Raw genomic sequence first — 20722 nt, forward strand, 5'->3', positions numbered from 1 at the left:
AGCATGAGCAAAATATGAGGGCGACTGAGATAAGGTTGTTACAATAGACATGCAACCACATAAGAAAATATAAAATAAAAATGAAGTTTCATATAATGAGATTGAAGTGTCCACCAATTCAAAATAAGATATGGAACACAAAAGATTGATGACGCACTTGTGATGCAAGGAGATGAAACAGAGGAAGTGTAGCAAATTAGAGAATAGGAAGATCAACCAAAACTTGATGGGAAACCCTTAAACAAGATATCAAATATGTCCTTGCAGAGGATATGGCCACCTAGTGGGTTGTGAAAGTTGTAATCAAGTGAGCTAAAACAGAATAAATCACAAAACCAGCATATATTGACCACTACCAAACAGTTACAAGTAAAGAACAACATTGTTTCATGAAAAGGAAGCAAAAATGAAAAAGGATGTGGGAATGTGGCTGACAAGCTGGATGAGTAACGTATTAAAAGTACAAAGGTCTCAGCAACAATGAAAATAATATTCTTAAATCAGTAAATAGCAAAAATATATATATTCTTAAATCAATAAAAGGATTTGTGTAGGAGGAAAACCTGATGGAGGGAACTAATGCGAAGTGCTTGAGCGCTATTTCTTTTTGGAAGTGGAATAATTCCAATTGTGTCAAGGTGCTGCCCAAATGGGGAAAAAAAGGTTGATAGAAAATAGCAATGAACTTATATGGTAAGCAGCATAAATAATACTGAAATTCTGTAAAATATATATTTTCCAACAAAAAAAGAAAGAAAGAAGGAAATACCTTTACAAAGAACTGATATTTTCTACTACTCAAGAGATCCATAGTCGGACCAGATGTTAACGGATCCAAGCATAATTCATAGAGAAGCTGCATGAGGCAATCAATTATGATGTTATCCAGAGCACATTTAAACCAATAAAACAAAATTACATAAGGACATTTAACCTGAAAACCAAATTCGTGAAGCAATGCATTGATATCAGGCTTTGACAGCTTTTCAAGAATATCGAGAATAACCTTCAAGCAACTGCATACAAAACACAAAAAGTGCATAAATACATAATTCAACTGAAAAAATATCATTAAACTGTTCTCAGAACATAAACCAATTGCAACCTGTAATGAAATTTAGGCTGTAGCAATGTCCTTTCAACGGTAGTGTTAAGATCAAACTTGAGTAATAAATGTGTAATATTTGGAGCAGGCCGACTAATGTTGTCAATCAATAGCTGCAAATGTTAAAGATAACAATAGATGACCATTATTAAGGATAAAGAAGAAGGAGAAGAAGAAGATAAATGACATCCAGAAACTCCAAAGATTGAAAACAGTAGAATGATTGAATGGATCAAATAAAGGAGAAAGAAATCAAAAAAGCAGAGAGTAACACAGCTCACTTGCAATATGAGGACACCCAGATCATCATTGCTGTTTTCTATAATTCGACTTTCTTCCGATCGGAGGTCCAGGCAGGCAGCATAATCCTCAATCAAAGAGCTTGCAGCACTGGATTTTAACAGCAACTGTACAAGCCCAGCCATGCGAGAACTGTCACATGCACAAAATCATTCAGTGCAATATTTTAACAAGTGTGAATTTTAAACCGTAACAAAAATCATGTAAGCTCAAGAAACAAAAAGCAGCAACAGAAGTGTTAATATGTTGTAAACCTCAGGATGCTCATAATTTTGATAGAGCATTGTTGAATCTGTGGCTGAAAATCATATCTAACATACTCCAGTATAGTCACAATTTGATTATAATCTTGAGACAGGATGATATCCAAAGGCTGCATGGACAAGGAGCCAAACAGAAATGTTATCACCGAAGGACAACAATTGATTAACCATATTCCATTAATAAAGAGAAAGGTCCATAGGCCAGTAGACAAGAGAACTGACATTTCAAACGCCTAAAAATGGCAATAGGCTGATCAATGAAGTAATTATTACAACATAGAGAAAGGCAACAGGGTAAATACTAAAATGGATAATCTAGATTAACAAAGAAGAAGAAAAAATTCCAAAACTGTTCAGAAAAAAAAATACAGGATGAATTACGTTTATCATTCAAGTTCCATTGAAACCACACACAATGCTGTCAGCTCCCAAAGGATCTGACCAATTATCTCACCAATTCGGTGAGAATGTTAGAGAAGGAGGAAGAATCAAAGAAGTTTAGAAGGAATTAGAAGAACATAGGAATTAGAAGAACATAGAACGGAGGGAGAAGAGAAAAGAGAGAAATTCAGAAGAATATCAGAATTCTGGTATTAGATATTTTCCTCAGGTGTGGACAGCTTGTATATATATAAGCTGGTCCAGCCACCCATGTGCGGCTAACCGCCTCCACGTTCTGGGAATTACAAGCAATTAAGCTATTTCACTAGGTACAAGCTTTTACAGCAGTAACTAACTAGGTACAACCCCTCAATGTTGTAACAACTACTCATCATCTATAGTCTTCTCTAAATAAGGTAACCCCCCACATAGCTGGTATGTTATGTTTAGGAGCTCTTAGAAACCGATTCAAGACTTAGATTTGCCAATCTCTCTAATCTCCTCACCCGGAAATCAAACCACAACAGAATAGATTTAACAGCAATTGAAAACAGCAAAGAAATGAGAGAAAAGAACAATCAAACCATCCAAGAAGCACAGAATTATCCTGGTTCGGACTGCAAAGAGCAATCCTACATCCAGCCTTCTCCCCGAGACAAATCCACTAGAAACCAAGAGTGATTACAGCAGTACAAAGTCCCCTACTCCCTCCTGTTACAGTGCTCCCAAGTACAATGAAAATAACCAAAGAGATTTCCACCAGATCGCTCCAAGAATCACTTTTCTCACAATCCTGATCTCTTCTTCCCACCGCACTCAGCACATAAGAGGATGGCCAGTAGTCTTACAAACAGGAAAAACTGAGAATTCTCTCTCTCTCTCTACCCCTTGCCCTCTATTTATAATAGAGGGTGGATATCCCTATGAAGATATAAATATTTACAGTTTCACCCCATAACTTTTACTAATTACAGTTTTTGGATACAACTTCTATTTAATACTTCATTTGCCTATACTCTAGACAACTTTAACAATTCTCCACCATTGTCTTGAGTATACTTCAACCTTCATCCATCAAAACCTTGGCCTTCCAATAGATGAACTTGACCTGCTCTCACATGGATCTTCCTGCTGCACCTGATCACTCAAAAACACAAACACATCAAAGAAAACATATCAACGCTGTAAAACATAACAATGGATCACCTTTGGATAAATTTCAGCTGCAATAACTAAACCTGCAACTCTCATTAGATATTATCCTCCTCAAGGGATTTCCTAATGAATAACTTTTCCTAACATCAATATGATTGATATACTCCATGGTGGGACTAAGAAACTAAGCCAACAGGACTGCCCATTGGCTGATTTCAACTCCTCCTGCCTAGACTATATTCTAGGGATCCTGCTGCATACAAAATGCAACATATACACCCTAAATGCATAATTTCCAGCTAGACACGCTCCACCATAAACCAAATCCATATATGATGTTATTCCTTAATCCCAAAGGGTCCAAACTTTTACACAGCATCACATCAACAGTGCACCTTACCCAGATTGGCCTTAAACACTGCTAGACTTCCTCCTAGCTCCCAAAACCGGCCTTTAGGCTTTACCACTGTCTTCCCTTCTTATGTTTGCTTCAACAGACAAAGGACTGCTCTATCTACCTACCAGTCTACCAAGATATGTTTAAGACTAGGGTAACCTAGGCTGCCATAAGCTGTCCAAAACCCTATTCCAATCTCTATGCCTCATCATTCCAGCTTCTCCTCCTTCCAACAATCTCAAACACTGACTTAACACCTCAGCTACACCTTGAGATTCCCATTGGATAACTATCAATGAAGCTGCCTCACTCTTCCTAGGCATACCATTGCAATTGACACAGCTACTCCTATGCACTCAATTTTAACCCCTTGGACCATCATAAGAGACTCCAATTCTTATAATATTTTGGCTTAGGAATTACTTAACGCATAGAGAGACCTTCTAAGCAATAAACCTTGCTTACCTTTCCCTCTAACCTCTAATTCCTTAGGCTACTCTTATAAGACCAATTTCTCTCTTAATTTTCCATGGATACTAGCTGATTAGTGACACCTATTTGACCCAAATTAAGCCTTCATGTGCTGCTATAACCAATGGCCATGTCTAGCCATTTCCCTAGACTTTTCCCATTTCCCAGCACTTCCTTAATTTACAAATAGACACTACAACAGCACTCCACCCCTTTAACCTAAGGGATATACCATTTAAGTCCAAGATTCTCCCCAAATTTACATGGCTCCATGCCATTCATTAGGACAAGAGTGCATCACCTCTTCTTATACAAGAGATTCTATTTTCAGCCTGCTCCTTAGCACTCAAACCTGAGCCTAAGCATTCTTCAAACCCAACATTCCATACCTCACTGGAAACTAACTTAAGACCTATCACTACCCATCCTAGGCAGCACTAGACCTTCTATTCCCTTGCTCATTACCTACAAGATGACTCTCCTTTCCTTTCATTGCTTAATCCAGATTTCGATCAACCAAGGGCTTCACCATACAAGACAACCCTTGCACACGCCCTTTTCCCCCTCACTGATTACAAGGACCCTCACTGCAAGAGCCAAAGCTATCTTAAACACTAGCTTCCTCCCTCTCACAATTCAGCCCGAGCTTACACAATGAATCTGATCAAAAAACATTTTCCAGATTTCCCTATTGCTATACCCTGGTTCATAGGTTAGATTTAGGACATCCCAAAGGATTCTCCTTGCTGGCCAGCATTCCAAATTCCATCCCTTGGCCTTGGAATCAACTAATTCCATGTCCTATTAGTAGAGTTTTCTCTCATAGGTAAGAACCCTAGCTTTAGGAGACCTAGGTATACCTATTACACAACTCCACACACCTAACCCTTCACACCAGAAGCAATTTCCAGCAAACTTCCTAAATTCCAGCAAGCTCATATACGCTTGGGAATTCCTTAGGAACACATCATCTTCACTAGGTACACTTCACCTAGCTCCACCATGAGACAAAGCCTAGATAGGTCACCCTAGATCCTAGAAACTGATTTCTAATGGGATTTACTGAGTTTGGAGACTTCTACATCTGGAGACCTAGACAAATTACCTGGTTTCTATTCCTATACACCTGCAAATTTCCCTTCCCCTAATATCGCTCTAGCCTTCGATACCTTTCCTAGACCTTGCTCACCATTGTGAACCATCCTCAACAAATGACACAGCCTAACCTTATCATAGGCTATCCTTTAGTGGCTACAGCTTATCCACATATAAATGCAAGCATGCACCACATAACCTCCATTCTTGAGGGTTGCTACCATCTCTCTAAGAGATCCTTGCAACTTCTTAGGACTCCAATTCTCACTATCTAATTATTTTTAAGGACATTAGGCTTTCTATTAAAACAGGGACATATTTTACAGCTTCTAATATTCTGGAACAGCTCCACCATGCTTCCTAATTTCTCCCATCTCCAAATCCCTTAACCTTACTTTGATGCCTAGACAAACCATTTCCCCCTCCACCATGTCTCTATGGGTAAATACCCTTTTCCTATGAGAAGAACACCCTAACCCTAGGACCTATGCTATTTTTACTGCATACCTAGAAAAAACTATAGGACATCCGCACTCTCATAGCCAAAGCCACACATGGTGCTTGAGCATTCGGGGTTGGTTTCCTCCTGGGTTTCTTTCTTCCTATTTGGGCAGAATTTCTTAATATGCCCCTCTTCATGGCAATGATAACACTTAAACTGTTTCTTGCCATTTTTAGACTTGCTTCTTGACTTCCCCTTTGATTTAAACTCTCTCTTTTCAGTCCTACTTCTAGCAGTAAGGACATCTCCAGCAGATTTTCCTTCTACTTTCTGTTGCAACTCCTTAGAGTTTAATGCTCCAAAAACATCTTCTAGGGATAACTTTTCCCTACCATGTTTTAATATATCAACAAAGGTTTCATATGTTTTTGGCAAAGAATGCAGTAATACAAGGGCTTTATCTTCCTCATCATAGTTAATATCTATGTTCTCTAAATCAAGACATAGTTTATTGAACTCATCTATGTGATTATTCAGTTTCTGCCCTTCTTGCATTTTGAATGTGAAAAACTTTGCCTTTAGATACAGCCTATTTGATAGAGTTTTTGTCATATACAAATTCTCTAATTTAGCCCATAAAGCCTCAGCCGTTTCCATCCTTGAAACTTCCCTAAGAACTTTATCTCCTAAACTTAGAATTAGAGTATTATAGGCCCTCTTGTTGATTTCTTTCCGATGCTTACTGTAATCTTTCTTCTGTTCTTCAGAGGCATTCTCGGGCAGTTTCTGATCTGCCTCTAAAGCCTCTTCCCAAATTTCCCAATAGCGCCCTCATTTTAATTTTCCATAGACCGAAATCATTTGATCCATCAAATTTCTCTATGTCATACCTAGCGGAAGAAGGTGCGAAAGCCATAACAGGGATTAAAACTAAAGATTTCTAGGGTTCTTGGCAATTCTTGAAAGGGTTCTTGGCTCTGATACCAATCTGTTATGTTTAGGAGCTCTTAGAAACCGATTCAAGACTTAGATTTGCCAATCTCTCTAATCTCCTCACCCGGAAATCAAACCACAACAGAATAGATTTAACAGCAATTGAAAACAGCAAAGAAATGAGATAAAAGAACAATCAAACCATCCAAGAAGCACAGAATTATCCTGGTTCGGATAGCAAAGAGCAATCCTACATCCAGCCTTCTCTCCGAGACAAATCCACTAGAAACCAAGAGTGATTACAGCAGTACAAAGTCCCCTACTCCCTCCTGTTACAGTGCTCCCAAGTACAATGAAAATAACCAAAGAGATTTCCACCAGATCGCTCCAAGAATCACTTTTCTCACAATCTTGATCTCTTCTTCCCACCGCACTCAGCACATAAGAGGATGGCCAGTAGTCTTACAAACAGGAAAAACTGAGAATTCTCTCTCTCTCTCTACCCCTTGCCCTTTATTTATAATAGAGGGTGGATATCCCTATGAAGATATAAATATTTACAGTTTCACCCCATAACTTCTACTAATTACAATTTTGGGATACAACTTCTATTTAATACTTCATTTGCCTATACTCTAGACAACTTTAACATGGTACATGACAATTACCCCCCCCCCCCCCTTTTTTCAGAAATGCAAAGAAGATTGGCAGCCTAAGGGAATTGATTGAGTAAATCTGGAAGGTATTCCCAAGTGTTATTGTCTGGATGAAGGTTGGACCATCGGATAAGTACTTGAGTGATAAGGGCACCCTGTTTATAGATGACTCACTGATCCACTATGGCTGCTGGTTCCATGGTGCTGTTGTCTGTGTTAGGGAGAGTAGGCAAGGAAGAACTCACTGGTTGTGTTCCCACTGATTTCTTAAGGAGAGAGCATGAATACTGCATGAATGTTGGAATCTTCTAGTAGCTGCAGCCAGTAAGCAACATTTCCAATTCTGGCAGTAATTGGAAAAGGACCATAGAATTTAGGATTCAATTTTGAACTGGGCCTCTGCAGTAAGGCCTTTAGGTGGCCTGGTTTGAGCTTTAAGTACACTGCATCCCCAACCCGAAACTCCCTTTCACTCCTTTTGTCTGCAAACTGCTTAATTTGGTTCTTGGATGTAGCCAATTCAGTTTTCGACAGTTGTAAGGCTCGTTGCCTCAATTGCAGATGAGTGTCTAAGGCTGCCATTGTAGATGAATTACTTAGGGCTGGTAACAAGGGTGGCTTGTACCTGTAAAGAGCCTCAAAGGGAGACATCGTTATAGAACTATGGTGATTGGAGTTGTTAGGCCTCCGGTGCTGCGGACCTACCAAAGGCGCTACAAGAATCAAAGGAATGATGGTGACACAGCTGGATGGCGTAACAGCCAGCATGTGCGCCAAGGGTAGAGTGGGAACTTGGCTGGTTTGTGTAACAAACCAGCATGTGCATAACCAAATACGGTTATGGAGGGGGGGGTAACAACCTATAAAGGGGGATTAGAAGAGAGAGAAAGGTGTGAAGAATTTGGAGTTTTCTTGCAGGAGAGACCTGGGCCTCTCGAATGCCCAATCTTGTTGCTTGTTTACATTTTTTCCTTGTAATTTGGAGTTGAAATACAGCAGAAACTATCCTACTTCATTGGAATCCTATCTACTGTCTTGAATCTCATCAGAGTTGTACCACCACTAAGCCAAAGCTAGCCATCTGTGCCAAATCTTAGGCCGTAGGAAACAGGTGCAACGTAAGTAAGTGTCCAAACATTGGTTTACTCTCTCTGTTTGGCCATCAGATTCCGGATGATAAGTGGTGGACGTGTAAGTTGACTCCCAATAATTTCATCAGCTCCTTCCATAACAAACTTGGTAAAAATTTTGTCTCGATCAAAACACTATTCCTTGAGGAGTACCATGGAATTTCACTACCTGGATTAGGAAGAGTCTGGCTACTTCCTGAACAATGTAGGGATGGGTTAGGCAAAGGAAATGGGCATATTTTCTGAATCTGTCTACCACCACCATTATGCAATCCCTTCCTTCTAACTTGGGAAGTCCTTCAATAAAGTCCACAGAAATGCTTCCCCAAGACTGCCCTGGAATAGCCAAAGGCTGTAACAGGCCCGAGGTGGCTACTGTTTCAAACTTGCACCTTTTATAGACATCACAGTATAACACAAACCCCATCACAAACTTCTTTAGTCCTGGCCAATGGAAAAGTTGTTCGAACTTATGGTAGGTATTCACTATACCGGAATGCCCCCTATGGGAGACTCATGTAAGGCCTCTAGTATCCTCCTCTTTAGTTGATCATCACTCCCTATTACCAATCTTCCTTGATATCTAATTAAGCCATTTGTAAGGGTATACCTAGGCTTACCCGAGGGATCCACCACTAATTACTCAAGTAACTCCTTAGTGTTCCTATCAGCTTCATAGCTGGAAATTACATCTTGGTACCAGTCCGATACAACAGATGTGATAGCAGCAGAGCTTTCTTCTTCATAACACCTTGACAGTGCATCGACAACTATATTCTCCCTCCCTTTTCTATATTATATAACATAATCTAGGCCCATCAGCTTCGTCATTCCCTTCCTTTGCAAATGAGTATGCAACTTTTGTTAACTTTCGTTGTAACAAAAATTTCAGACTCTCATGGTATGTTCTAATCACGAATTTGTTCTCTTCCAAATAGTGTCTCCATTTGTCCACTACCATCAACACTACCAACAACTCCTTCTCATATATACTCAAACCAAGATGCCAAGGGGCTAAAGCTTGACCAAGGAATGTTAAAGGTCTGTCCTCCTACACCAAGACAACACCAATCCTATTAGCACTAGCATTTGTTTCCAAAATGAAAGGTCTACTAAAATCCAGTAATCCAAGGGTTGGCACTTCACTCATTGCCTTCTTGAGTTTATCAAATGCTTCCTCGGCCTTAGGACCCCATTTGAACCCGTCCTTTTTCAACAACTCGGTGAGGGGACAGCTAATTACCTTATAATCCTTTACAAACCTTCAGTAGTAACCAGTTAACCCCAAGAAACCCCCAAGGCCCTTAACATTGGTAGGCCTAGGTCAAGCAACCATGGCTGCCACCTTACTTGGATCAGTGCTTACCCCTGCATTTGAGATGATGTGCCCTAAATACTCCACCTGCCCTTGTGCAAAGGCAAACTTTGACTCCTTAACATACAATTTGTTGAATCTAAGCACGCATGTTTTTAGTTCGTCAAGCAAATCTTCCACGAAGGGTATGGGAAACTTGTCTTTGATGGTGATGGCATTTAGTTGACGATAGTCAACACAAAACCACCATGTCTCATCCTTCTTTTTGACAAGTAGCACCAGGGAGACAAAAGGGCTATGGCTTGGTTGGATGATAACTCTTTGTAACATATCTTTGATTAATTTTTCAATTTCTATTTTCTGTCTAGGTGGGTAATGGTAGGATCTCACATTGACTAGTTCCACATTAGGTTTGAGGTTGATGGCATGATCATAAGGTCTTTCGGGTGGTAAGGAATTTGGTTCAACAAAGAGGTCCCAAAATTAAAATAAAAGTATGTTAAGTGAGTCAATCTCATGCACCTCCCACTAGTCTTGCGATTAGCTACTCACAATCACTCTTAGTTGCCCTTCCTGTTCCTGAGCCTCCCTTGATTGCTCTATGGCATGAAAGAAAAACAATTGGGCCACTAGGGAGAGTTTGTTCTTGAACAGCCTTTGCAACTTCCTTCCCGAGATCATTTTGCAAACCCTTGACTCAAAGCTACCTGTGAAGGTCCTCCTGCGTCCCTCCTCCTCAAAAGTTACCTCCATCTTATTGAAATCGAAACTAATGGGACTCACCTCCTTCATCCAGTCCACCCCAAGCACAATATCACACCCTTCCAATTTCAAAAATCTCAAATCAACCACAAATTCTTCTCCATGCATCTCCCAACAAAATCCCATGCAAGCCGACTGATTGAGAACTTTGTTATCATTTGCAAATGTCACTAAAAGGGGATGAGTGTTAGTGAGCTCACAATTGAGCTTTCTGGTCGTGGTCCCATCCAAAAAGCTATGGGTACTAACATTGTTAATAAGCACCATCAATTGGCAGTTTTGTACCTTTCCTTCCACCTTGATAATCTTACCGTTTGCTAACCCCTTTAGGGCATGCAGGGAAATCTCTCCCTTATCCTCTCCTTCAACCTCCAATTGTCTACTTAGTTCTCCTCCTTCCACTTCTTCATCCTCTTCTCCTTCAAACAAAAGTAATTGCCTCTTACATCTATGTCCTAGGAAATATTTATCCCCACAACGATGGCACAATCCTGCTTGTCGTCTCTACTCCATCAACTTTCCTCCTTATGCTTGGACAGGGTTAGAAGCTGGTAAGGCAAGTATCCCCTTGTGACTTTAACCCACCTGACTTGCCTCTTTACCAACTCCTTTGTTTCCTACTCGCTAGACATTGGAGTTTACCCCTCTCATTTGTACCCTTTGCTTCTTCATCAAGGCCTCTATAGTTAGCTCTTGCAACCAAGCACTTTCAACCGCTTGTTTGATGGTTCAGGGTTGGAGCATCTTCATCATTGGCCTCACCTCATCACTTAAACCACTAATGAAACTTGATACAAAATATTCTTCTGTTAGGTGGGGATTATGGATCATCATTAGTGACCTTAGTTCCTCAAACTTGAGCTGGTAGGCCTGTACTATTCCTTCTTGCATGAGTTTATTGAATTCTTCAACCACATCCATCATACTCCTATACCTAAATCTCCCGCACAAGTCATCTACAAAATCATTCCATAGACAACCCTCTTTCACCCAAATCCAGCCTTGGAACCAAGCGTCTCCCATGTCATTGAGGTAGGCAGAAGCCAATATAATCTTATGTTGATCGAGCACATTGTACATAGTGAACATCCGTTTACAATGCCTCACCCACCACCTTGGGTTCTCCCCATCAAACAGAGGTATCTCCAACTTCGGTGCAAGGAAACTCAGTTGATTACGATTAGCCTGAGTCTCTTGTCTCCTCTCTAAAGTGTTATCCCCCATAATCTCTGGTTCTATCCCAAACTCCAATGACCCTACTGGTCCGTGTCCCATTCCCACTTGGTTCCGACCACTTCCTTGGAGGAAATTCAGCAGAAAGCCTTACTGGTTGTTGGTTGGAGAACATCCTCAAAAATTGATGCATATGTTCCCTCATCTAATCGTGCATCATTCACGTAACATATTGCTTTGTTCTCGATTCTCCTCTTGCCATCTCTCCATCACCCTATCAATCCTAGTCTCCAACACTGTTTCAACCGATGACTCCAGAGTTTCCCAACTGTGCTTGCATATCAGCCATCACTGTTGTGACTTACTGTAATTGTGACTCCATCTACTTCATCCTTGTTCCATCGGCCACGGTGGCAAACTTCACGAGAAAGAACACTGCCCAAGAGCATTGCTCTGATACTAGAATGTCAGCTCCCAAAGGATCTTACCAATTCTCTCACCAATTAGGTGAGAATGAGGAAGAATTAAAAAAGTTTAGAAGGAATTAAAGAACATAGAACGGAGGGAGAAGAGAAAAGCGAGAGAAATTCAGAAGAATATCAGAATTCTGGTATTAGATATTTTCCTCAGGTGTGGACAGCTTGTATATATATAAGTTGATCCAGCCACCCATGTGTGGCTAACCGCCTCCACGTTCTGGGAATTACAAGCAATTAAGCTATTTCACTAGGTACAAGCTCTTACAGCAGTAACTAACAAGGTACAACCCCTCAATGCTGTAACAACTACTCATCATCTATAGTCTTCTCTAAATAAGGTACCCCCTACATAGCTGGTACATGACAAATGACACTCCTGTTTCAGACATTACACTGGCCGTCCTTGCTCTTTAAAACTAGTGACAATGTGCCCCTTGTTGGTAGAAAGCACAACACTACCCAAACGCCTTTGCAATGATTACTCAATATAATAACACTAAATTTACAAGGAAATTATTCAAAAAAAAAAAAAAAAACAATGCTCTTAATTTATAAAATAAGAAATAAAAAAACTGATACAAAAGTAAAAAATATCGAACAAAAATAAACTTCTAAATAGACTCAAAATAGAGATTGTGCCAAAAACAAGTCATCTAAACCAAATTAATCGACCATAAAAGAATAATAAATCAAAAAATAACTTCTAGAAAATTTATTATCACAACCCCCCTCTGAATACCTATTCTATATAAACAAATTACTCAAAAAAATACATTTTAACTAAAACCATGTATGTAATGGAAATGTTATTATTGCTTAAAACCATATTATATATATATATATAGAAAAGAACATCCACACTTTGAGAGGAATGGGAGAGTTATATTTTACACAGCCTTACATTGCTTTACAAAGGAGTCGTTTCCACAACTAAAATTGAAACCTTCTAGTCAAACTGGTATTTTTTTCTAACAGTCAAAATTCAATCAGCAAACAATCTAATCAGGTCAAGTGGCACAAAGCCCCTACGTTGACTGACCTGGGTGGGAACTGACAGCAACCCTCATTACGTACCCTAGTAAAAAGCCCCAGCAATATTCTTGCTCTACCCAGATGATAATTTCCTTTTATGATGTTCAATTATGGCTATAAGTAAACTCTATGTACCTATCAGGCAATCACAGCAAAATATTAACCACAGTTCCACAAAATGATTTAAAAGAACCATGCAACAATCAGCGTCGTTGTTTCTGTGCTTCCTCACCTAAACAAAAGTATTGCCACAGAGCATTAACTTCAAACTCCAAGAAAAAACATTTCGGAAAATGGGATAGCAATCAACAATATAGATAAGTCACAGAAAATTGTTATCCTCAAGGAGAAATACCTGGTATAGAGGGCGCCAGAAATCAGAAACGGACAAGTCTTTCTCAAAAACCAAGATTATGATTTCCAAAGAAAGCAGTACAGCCCTTTCCACAAGTTGCCCATAAGTTTGATTAGTGCGTTCACTAATGATGGAATTAACTCCAGGCAAAAGAATACCCATGATATTTTGGAAAACAGTTTTGCCACTCATAAAATCCTGCAAAGATAGTATGAAAAATTACAATAATTAGAAAATCACAGACATCAACTTGAAAATGAGGCAATGAGACTGGAACAAAGGGCAAAATACCCAAATGGAATTTTTGGAAGCACAACTTAAAATGAATTTGTTTCACATTTGCTGAGATAGCCCGAGAAAAGGCAATAAGATTGGCCGAACACACATCTATACGAAATCAACAAGATGAACACCAAAAAGATACAAAACACACAGGAGTGGGTCGATCAACATTAGAAGCCAAGAAAAAAAAAAAATCAATTTTCAAAAATCAAAAATCATAAAAGACTGATAAATCATATACAGTTCATCTTTTTCAGTTATGGCAGTTTCGATTTATGATTTTTCTGTACATACCTGTACTTTAGGAACCTTTTACAAATATTAAAAAACAAATAAGAAGATTTAGCCACAAAAAAAGAAAAAGAAAGGACAAATAAGGTGGCAAGGAGTTAAAATCTCAATAAAAAATTAAAACCAAGAAAGCCATTAATTAACCCCAGTGTTTGCTATGGTAGCTTTCATCAACTTGAACTCTAAATTCTTCAGAAGAATAATACACAAACAACAAGAAAATGGTGACACATCAGACCCATTTCAATATACAATCTGAACCCGCAACTTCATCAACTAAGGGGGTGTTTCACGGACTTCTAGTTTTCTGTTTCTGCTTTCAGTGTTAGTTTCATTTTTGTGTACTTTTTTTTCATTTAGGGCCTATTTGAATTTCTTGATATTTTTATGTGTTTGTTTTCAATTTCCATTTTTAGCTTTTCATTCAGTTTCATTTCCAATTACGAACATAAAAACTGAATTTATCATTTGACCTTTTTACAGTCAATTTTTAAAATTTTGAAAAAACAAAACACAAAAATGTTGTTTGATTAGTCAACTTGTGTTAATTTCTTGGTATTCAAGTGGTGATGCAACTATAAATTAGTGTAATATAATTAATTAGTATACTCATTTTACACACAGGATCCAAAATGTTCCCAAAAAATCGTATAATCACTAACATCAGGACCATTCAGGCTCTTCTTTGGAACAGAAGAAAAAGGGTATTCCCAAGTGCATGAGGCTAACTGCTTTTCATGTTGAAGCATATTCAAGGCTAAATTCATATTCTTGTCATAGCCTTGAACATGCCTCAGATAACAAATGAATAAAAATATATAAGAAAACAAAAAACTACAAAAAGAAAATAGAGAATAGAATAAAAATGAAGAAAGAATAAGCAAAGCAAAAGCAAACGCATACTTTCAGTAACTCTGTGACAGGGAGCTGCCTTTGAAGCGATGGAGACTGCGCCACTGGTGCAAGTTGTGACTGATCAACAATGTTGTCAACATCCTCATCATCAATGTCATACATGCTCAATATCCTGCACCATAAAACCCAGTTAGACTACTTTCTATAACCTAATAATTGAAGCCCTTTATGACATGGACTTTGACCAAAATAATAATCTAAATCTATATAATCCATACAAAACTTAGCTAGTGCAATAAAAAGAGTCAATATACACTATTCAGGTTAGTAACAGAAAATTTTGTAGAGCAGCCAGCTCTCCAGTACTCACATCCGGAAATGCTGGAGACAGGAAACGACCAACTGCCATTTCTCAGTAGGGTCTGCATAGGCTCTCTGTGGAAAGGGTCCAAACACATGATCATATACGAACCTAAAGATGCCAATGAATCTGCAATACGTCTTGTTCAATTTAGAGAGAAAGCTTGGGAAAGACAAAATATAAAGAAAGAAAGAAAGAAAGAAACATCCATATGCAATAAAATGTACAGCAAAATTAAAGGCAAATACCTATGCCCTTTATCGCTAACATCCCTTTCTTCAGCAATGAGAGCATTTAACAGATTGATGAAAGATATTGTAGAAGGATATCGTTCTCTTCTTGCCTCTATTTCATTTAACTCAAATCTCATATCATAAACCTGCAATACTCATTAAAATACAAAATTTCACAACACATTCACTTGAAAGGTAACATTTTGACCCTATAGCATCAACCAAGTTACACTTGTAGCACATTACACTTTGTGCTACAGATAAGGAAATAAATTCTCCCTGAACATATATTTACTTTAAACACCCCCCCCCCACCCCCCCACCAGAGAGAGCGAGAGAGAAGAAATTTTATGAAAGAGCAACATAGAGAGAAAAGATGAAATATTGGCAAGCCACGCATTGCACTACAAAATGAAGAGAAGTTATTTGAAAATTTCCAAGAAAATATATCTGATACGCCTAAACATTTGTACCCGAGCTCAACATTTTTCCAATTACTTGGAAGATATTCAATTCAGCTCAAAAATATGCCTGAAGAAGATTCCACCCAGTTTAACTGAATTTAGCTGCATCATGCAAAATAATCACCTAGTGGATTAAGGCTTGTGATTGCCATATGCTAAATAACCATCTACCGACATACTAATCATAATTGTATGCAGCAAATCAATTTCAAGATGACCTCACAAATGTTCAAGTTTGTAGTTCCATTCTGCCAGTTACACATTGTATCCTAACTGAAAAAAGTCAAATCCAATTACAACAAAAACAACATACCAAGCCTTTATCCAAGGATGCAGGGTCAGCTATCACATTCATGTAACTTATAAAAAATAAAGTCACACACAAATTAATGCTGCCAGAAAGAGCTAGCTGTTTACTATGCTGAAAACCTTAGAACCAGAAACAGGATTTTATGGAAATAGAACAATGAAATTTGGACCAGAACTTGTGGTTTACAGTATCAATTTCTCAATAATGGAACTTATTCATAGCGTCACTTTAATCTAGTGTAAGTTTACAACAAACCACAGGTCTCAATTAAACCTTTCAATTCCCTTCTTTCTGTCACTAAATTTGAGATTCATCACAAGAGAAAGATGATTGGCACCTGTGAGGGTATCTCCAATTTTGAAAAGACTTTTATTCTTCAACCACACCTCTCTATTTCTATTTCAAATTCAGTTTGCACATTTCTGAATTTAAGTTTTTAGTAACATCTTTCAAGTCATCGTCTAGAGTTAAATATGATGTTTGCTAGTTCAACAAGCATTTCCATCCTCATTTCTAAGGTCAAGATTTCATAAATTAATGGCTCTAACAAATAATTCATCCCAAGCTTAGAAGTTTGCAACATTTCTATTTTTATTCTTATCTTTTGTCTTCCAGGGACAAGAATTTAAGGATGCCACAGCTGACCTAAATAAAGGGTTCTAAAACCTGTTCTCAAAACAGATTAATAAAAACAAAATAAAAAGAAAGAAGGAAAGAATCCAATTTGTATACAATTTGCATTTGTGATAAAAAAAAAATGCATACAAATTTCTAACAGGTCCATTGCCAGCTTATATCAATCTACATGGTGCCATCAAACTTTTAGCAAATACAACCCCGAATGCATCACAGCATTGAGTTCAAAAACTAACACCGAATAGTGTTTGCTGAAATGTTCATACTTTTGAGTGTGTCTCGTGTAAACATGAGGGATGAAAGAGAAGTGAAGGGGGTGTTATTTATAATCTTATGCCTTAATGGACCATAAATGACAATTTATTTGCTTGAGTCTATCCCCAGATTCATCATTCTGAGTAGCCAATGAATTCTTAGGACTGGGAATGTGTATTTACAAGCATTAACCCCAAAGAATACTGACTACTTGAACCCCAAACTCAGCAGTACCAATGACTGACAAAATCACCTCTGCAGGCCTACATCTCCCTATTGCTGATATGTTTCTAACTTGATTTCTTCACTAATAGAACTTGAGTTCATTAGTTGAAAATTCACAACGCAGACTCAGAGTGTTACACATCTTCGCTTGGATGATAGAACCCTCTACATGCTAGGAAAAAGAAAAAATTGATAAGAAAATATTATACTCAAAAACCGCCTTATAGGGGCCAACATTGTGTTGACAAAAATTGAAGGCTGACAGGCCACATGCCAAAAACTTTTTCCAACAAAGAGAAAATTATGCAATTTGAACAAGTTAATCATCAGTTTTTAAGCAACAATACCTTGTTTGCTCCTTTAACTATTTTCCAGGAAAGAAGGAAAAAGAAGTAGAAGCAACTTTACACTTAGTAAATATTATAGCTATTCTGGCTCCAAATGGTAGCAATCTAAATTAAAAAAACACACATATACTAAAAAATCAGTCCTCTTACTGTGCCCCTGAAATCAGCATTTAACACACGGGAAAAAAAAAATGCTTTGATAAAACTCATATTACAAAAATTTAATAGTATCTCTAGCCATCACAAAGCATACACTATTGCAGCCTAGTCAACCTCAATACTATGCATCTTGTATGCATTCTTAAGTTGATTTCTGCTAACTAAGATTATAAAAATGCAGTGTGCATACCAAGAATAAAAAGAGAAAAAGCTGCTCACCACATCAATGAGTACATACAAGGTGAAACAAAATAGTCGTTGTAGCACACACATTACGATAATGTTTCGTTAGGGCTACATCAGTTCCAATTATATATACAATCCAGACGGAAAAACTACAAGGACAACATTACCAAACATGTGTGCAATCTATGAATAAACAGCTGCCATAATATCCAAAACACAAATATGTTAACAAGTTATCATACCACCAAATCACTTCGAATTATCCAAGTCAAAGATTTCACCTCATTTTCCATATACCTCTTGCAAAACTTCATTAGCCTTCCTCTCCCCTTCCAAAACAATTTTAGAGTGCAGCTGCACCATCTCATGAAATTGAGAAAAAAACATTTTTATAATATTATCTTGATTCAACGCCATCTCATAAAGCTTTTCTATTTGAAGATGGTGTTGGAAATTTATCTCATCATTCCATTGCAAGACAATTGCATCATGTAGGGCATACAGTGTGACCACAATAGTTCTTTTGCATGGATATGTATTGCCAATGTAACTTGTAGAAGTCAATTGATATTATGATTGTTGTGCCACCAACCCTAACTTGGTTAGGATAAGGTGTAGTTGATGATGATGTCAACACCTGGCCACCTATAAGCCCATTAAAAATCCCAAAACAAAAGAACCAAAAAAGAACAATGAGCCACCTATTGGACCCAAGAGAATTTTATCTGTTCATCTTCGCTTCTACTTTTGTTTTCCTCAATTTCCAACAACAACAAAAAAATCACAAGCCTTTAATTTCACTTGGTGGAGTCTACCAACGAAATTCAAAGAATAAGTTCTAGATGTAACAAAACCAAGACTTCAAAAGAAATTAATGAAACAGAAATGATCACCAATTTGTATGTTAACACCAAATATTCTAAACTTTGTAACCTACCTGTGCTGTTATTGGTTGTGTGCTGCTCCCAATATGAGGCCCAACAACCACTGGAAGATCATATTGTTCAAGGTAACTCCAAATAGTATCTTTTAAGGTTGGAGAAACTTGGATAAAACTAGCTATAGCATTACGCAAAGCACCCTGAAAAACAAATGCAATTGACAAGAAAACTATTAGCAGAAGAAATCTCAGGCAGCTTAACCTTTTGCAAGACAGGAGAGTTAAAGGGCAGGGGATGGTGGTGTGTGTGTGTGTTTTCTGGGGTTTTTTTTTTTGTGGGGGGGGGGGGGGGTCGGGGAGGGGGGGGAATACCTTCAGATAAGGAGGCACATTTTCATAACTGAGGAGCTTGAATAAAGGCTCAATATCAGGAAACCAGTTCCTTTCAATGGGGTTCCCATTTTCAACAACCTATAACAAGGCACACCGCAATCAGAAGAAATTACTCTATGGCAATTAAATTTAGGAGATGTCAAATCCACTAAGAGCAAGTCATTTGCATAATGTGATTGCAATACAGTTGGCACCAAATTCTGGTGCAGTGAAGAGAAATGATATCCAGAACCACCATTTCTGCTAGTCCCAAGAAATCACAACCCAATGAGATATAGATGAGGGTGTCCAAAACCAAGATTAGTCCTGGTCCCACCCATCAAATCAGGACATTATGAGATGTTGATCACATATTGACCTAAGTTTCAATGTTATTTACATGAAAAGCCCTAGTTAAATTCAATGTCACCAAACATTTGCCTAAACTCCCTGTTACGACCCAGGGGTAGACTAGACATTTTGGGGGAAATCTTGTAACTGATTGTAACAAACGGGAAGTTAAGAGGTGTTAGGCGGTTGTAGACAGTGGTTGAATGGTTGGAAACGGTTACAACTCCTTCAGCTGACTGTTAACTATCAAACTGAAAGAAGTAGCCTTTAAGAAGGCTGTTGTAGAGAATTGGGATCAGTTTTTGGCAATAATAGAATTCCCCTCACTCTCTTTTCTCTCTCGAATCTCTCCCTCTAATTTCTCTCCCTCTTGTTCTTCTCCCTCTTGTTCTATCTGTTCCTTCCTCATAAGGCAAGAGAGTTCAGTGATAGAATACCAAATGAAGTTTGAGGAACTGAGAGCATTGTTGTGGACCTCTCAACCGAGCCTAACTGAACCATACTTTGTGTCCAGATTCATTAGTGGATTGAAGGATGAACTAAGGCCTATGGTTAAGATGATGATGCCAACCATCAGTGAAACAAGTAGTGGAGAAGGCAAGGTTGTAAGAACTAACCTTGGAGGCGATATTCAAGAAAAATAAGATCTGGATGAGGCCTAATCTGACCCAAAATCAACAAGTAAGAGATAACTTCAAGGTTGTAGTATCGGGCCCGAGCTAGGGGGAGCCAAGATTCCATCTAACCAAGGGGCGAACAAGAATCAGACCATGGAACAGCGGAGGCAATTGAGATTGTGTTTTAAATGTGGTGAGAAGTACAATCTCGGGCATCAATGCAAGAGGCAATTGTTGAATATGGAGGGGTCTAATGAAGAGAATAAAGAGGAGGAATGGCAGAGGAGGTACCCAAGGATACCATGGAGGATGGACAAGGGGATGAAGAGAGATTTCTTCCATGCGTTAAAGGGAGGCTGAACTGGAAAAATCATTAAAGTGAAAGGGCAGGTTGGGAAAAGAAGACTAACAGTGGGAAAAACTGCACAGTTCATTCATTTACCTGATAGCCATA

At 38.4% G+C, this 20722-nt stretch overlaps 1 protein-coding gene across 2 annotated transcripts in view; it reads right to left on the reverse strand.

Moving 5' to 3' along the window:
• The window catches only part of LOC127805854 (nuclear pore complex protein NUP205), an 85188-nt gene that overhangs the window by 39871 nt on the left and 24595 nt on the right, over positions 1 to 20722 (reverse strand). For both annotated transcript variants that reach the window (XM_052342663.1, XM_052342662.1), the window contains exons 14-25: positions 19301 to 19399; positions 18986 to 19129; positions 15482 to 15612; positions 15243 to 15362; positions 14921 to 15044; positions 13445 to 13642; positions 1660 to 1778; positions 1387 to 1537; positions 1106 to 1218; positions 935 to 1016; positions 770 to 856; positions 564 to 641 (exon numbers count right to left, since the gene is read on the reverse strand). In XM_052342663.1, coding sequence (XP_052198623.1) covers positions 564 to 641; positions 770 to 856; positions 935 to 1016; positions 1106 to 1218; positions 1387 to 1537; positions 1660 to 1778; positions 13445 to 13642; positions 14921 to 15044; positions 15243 to 15362; positions 15482 to 15612; positions 18986 to 19129; positions 19301 to 19399 — 1446 coding nt within the window. The remainder of the gene's footprint in view (positions 1 to 563; positions 642 to 769; positions 857 to 934; positions 1017 to 1105; positions 1219 to 1386; positions 1538 to 1659; positions 1779 to 13444; positions 13643 to 14920; positions 15045 to 15242; positions 15363 to 15481; positions 15613 to 18985; positions 19130 to 19300; positions 19400 to 20722) is intronic.

Source organism: Diospyros lotus, chromosome 7 (assembly GCF_014633365.1).
Source record: "Diospyros lotus cultivar Yz01 chromosome 7, ASM1463336v1, whole genome shotgun sequence".
In the NCBI taxonomy this organism is placed as follows: domain Eukaryota; kingdom Viridiplantae; phylum Streptophyta; class Magnoliopsida; order Ericales; family Ebenaceae; genus Diospyros; species Diospyros lotus.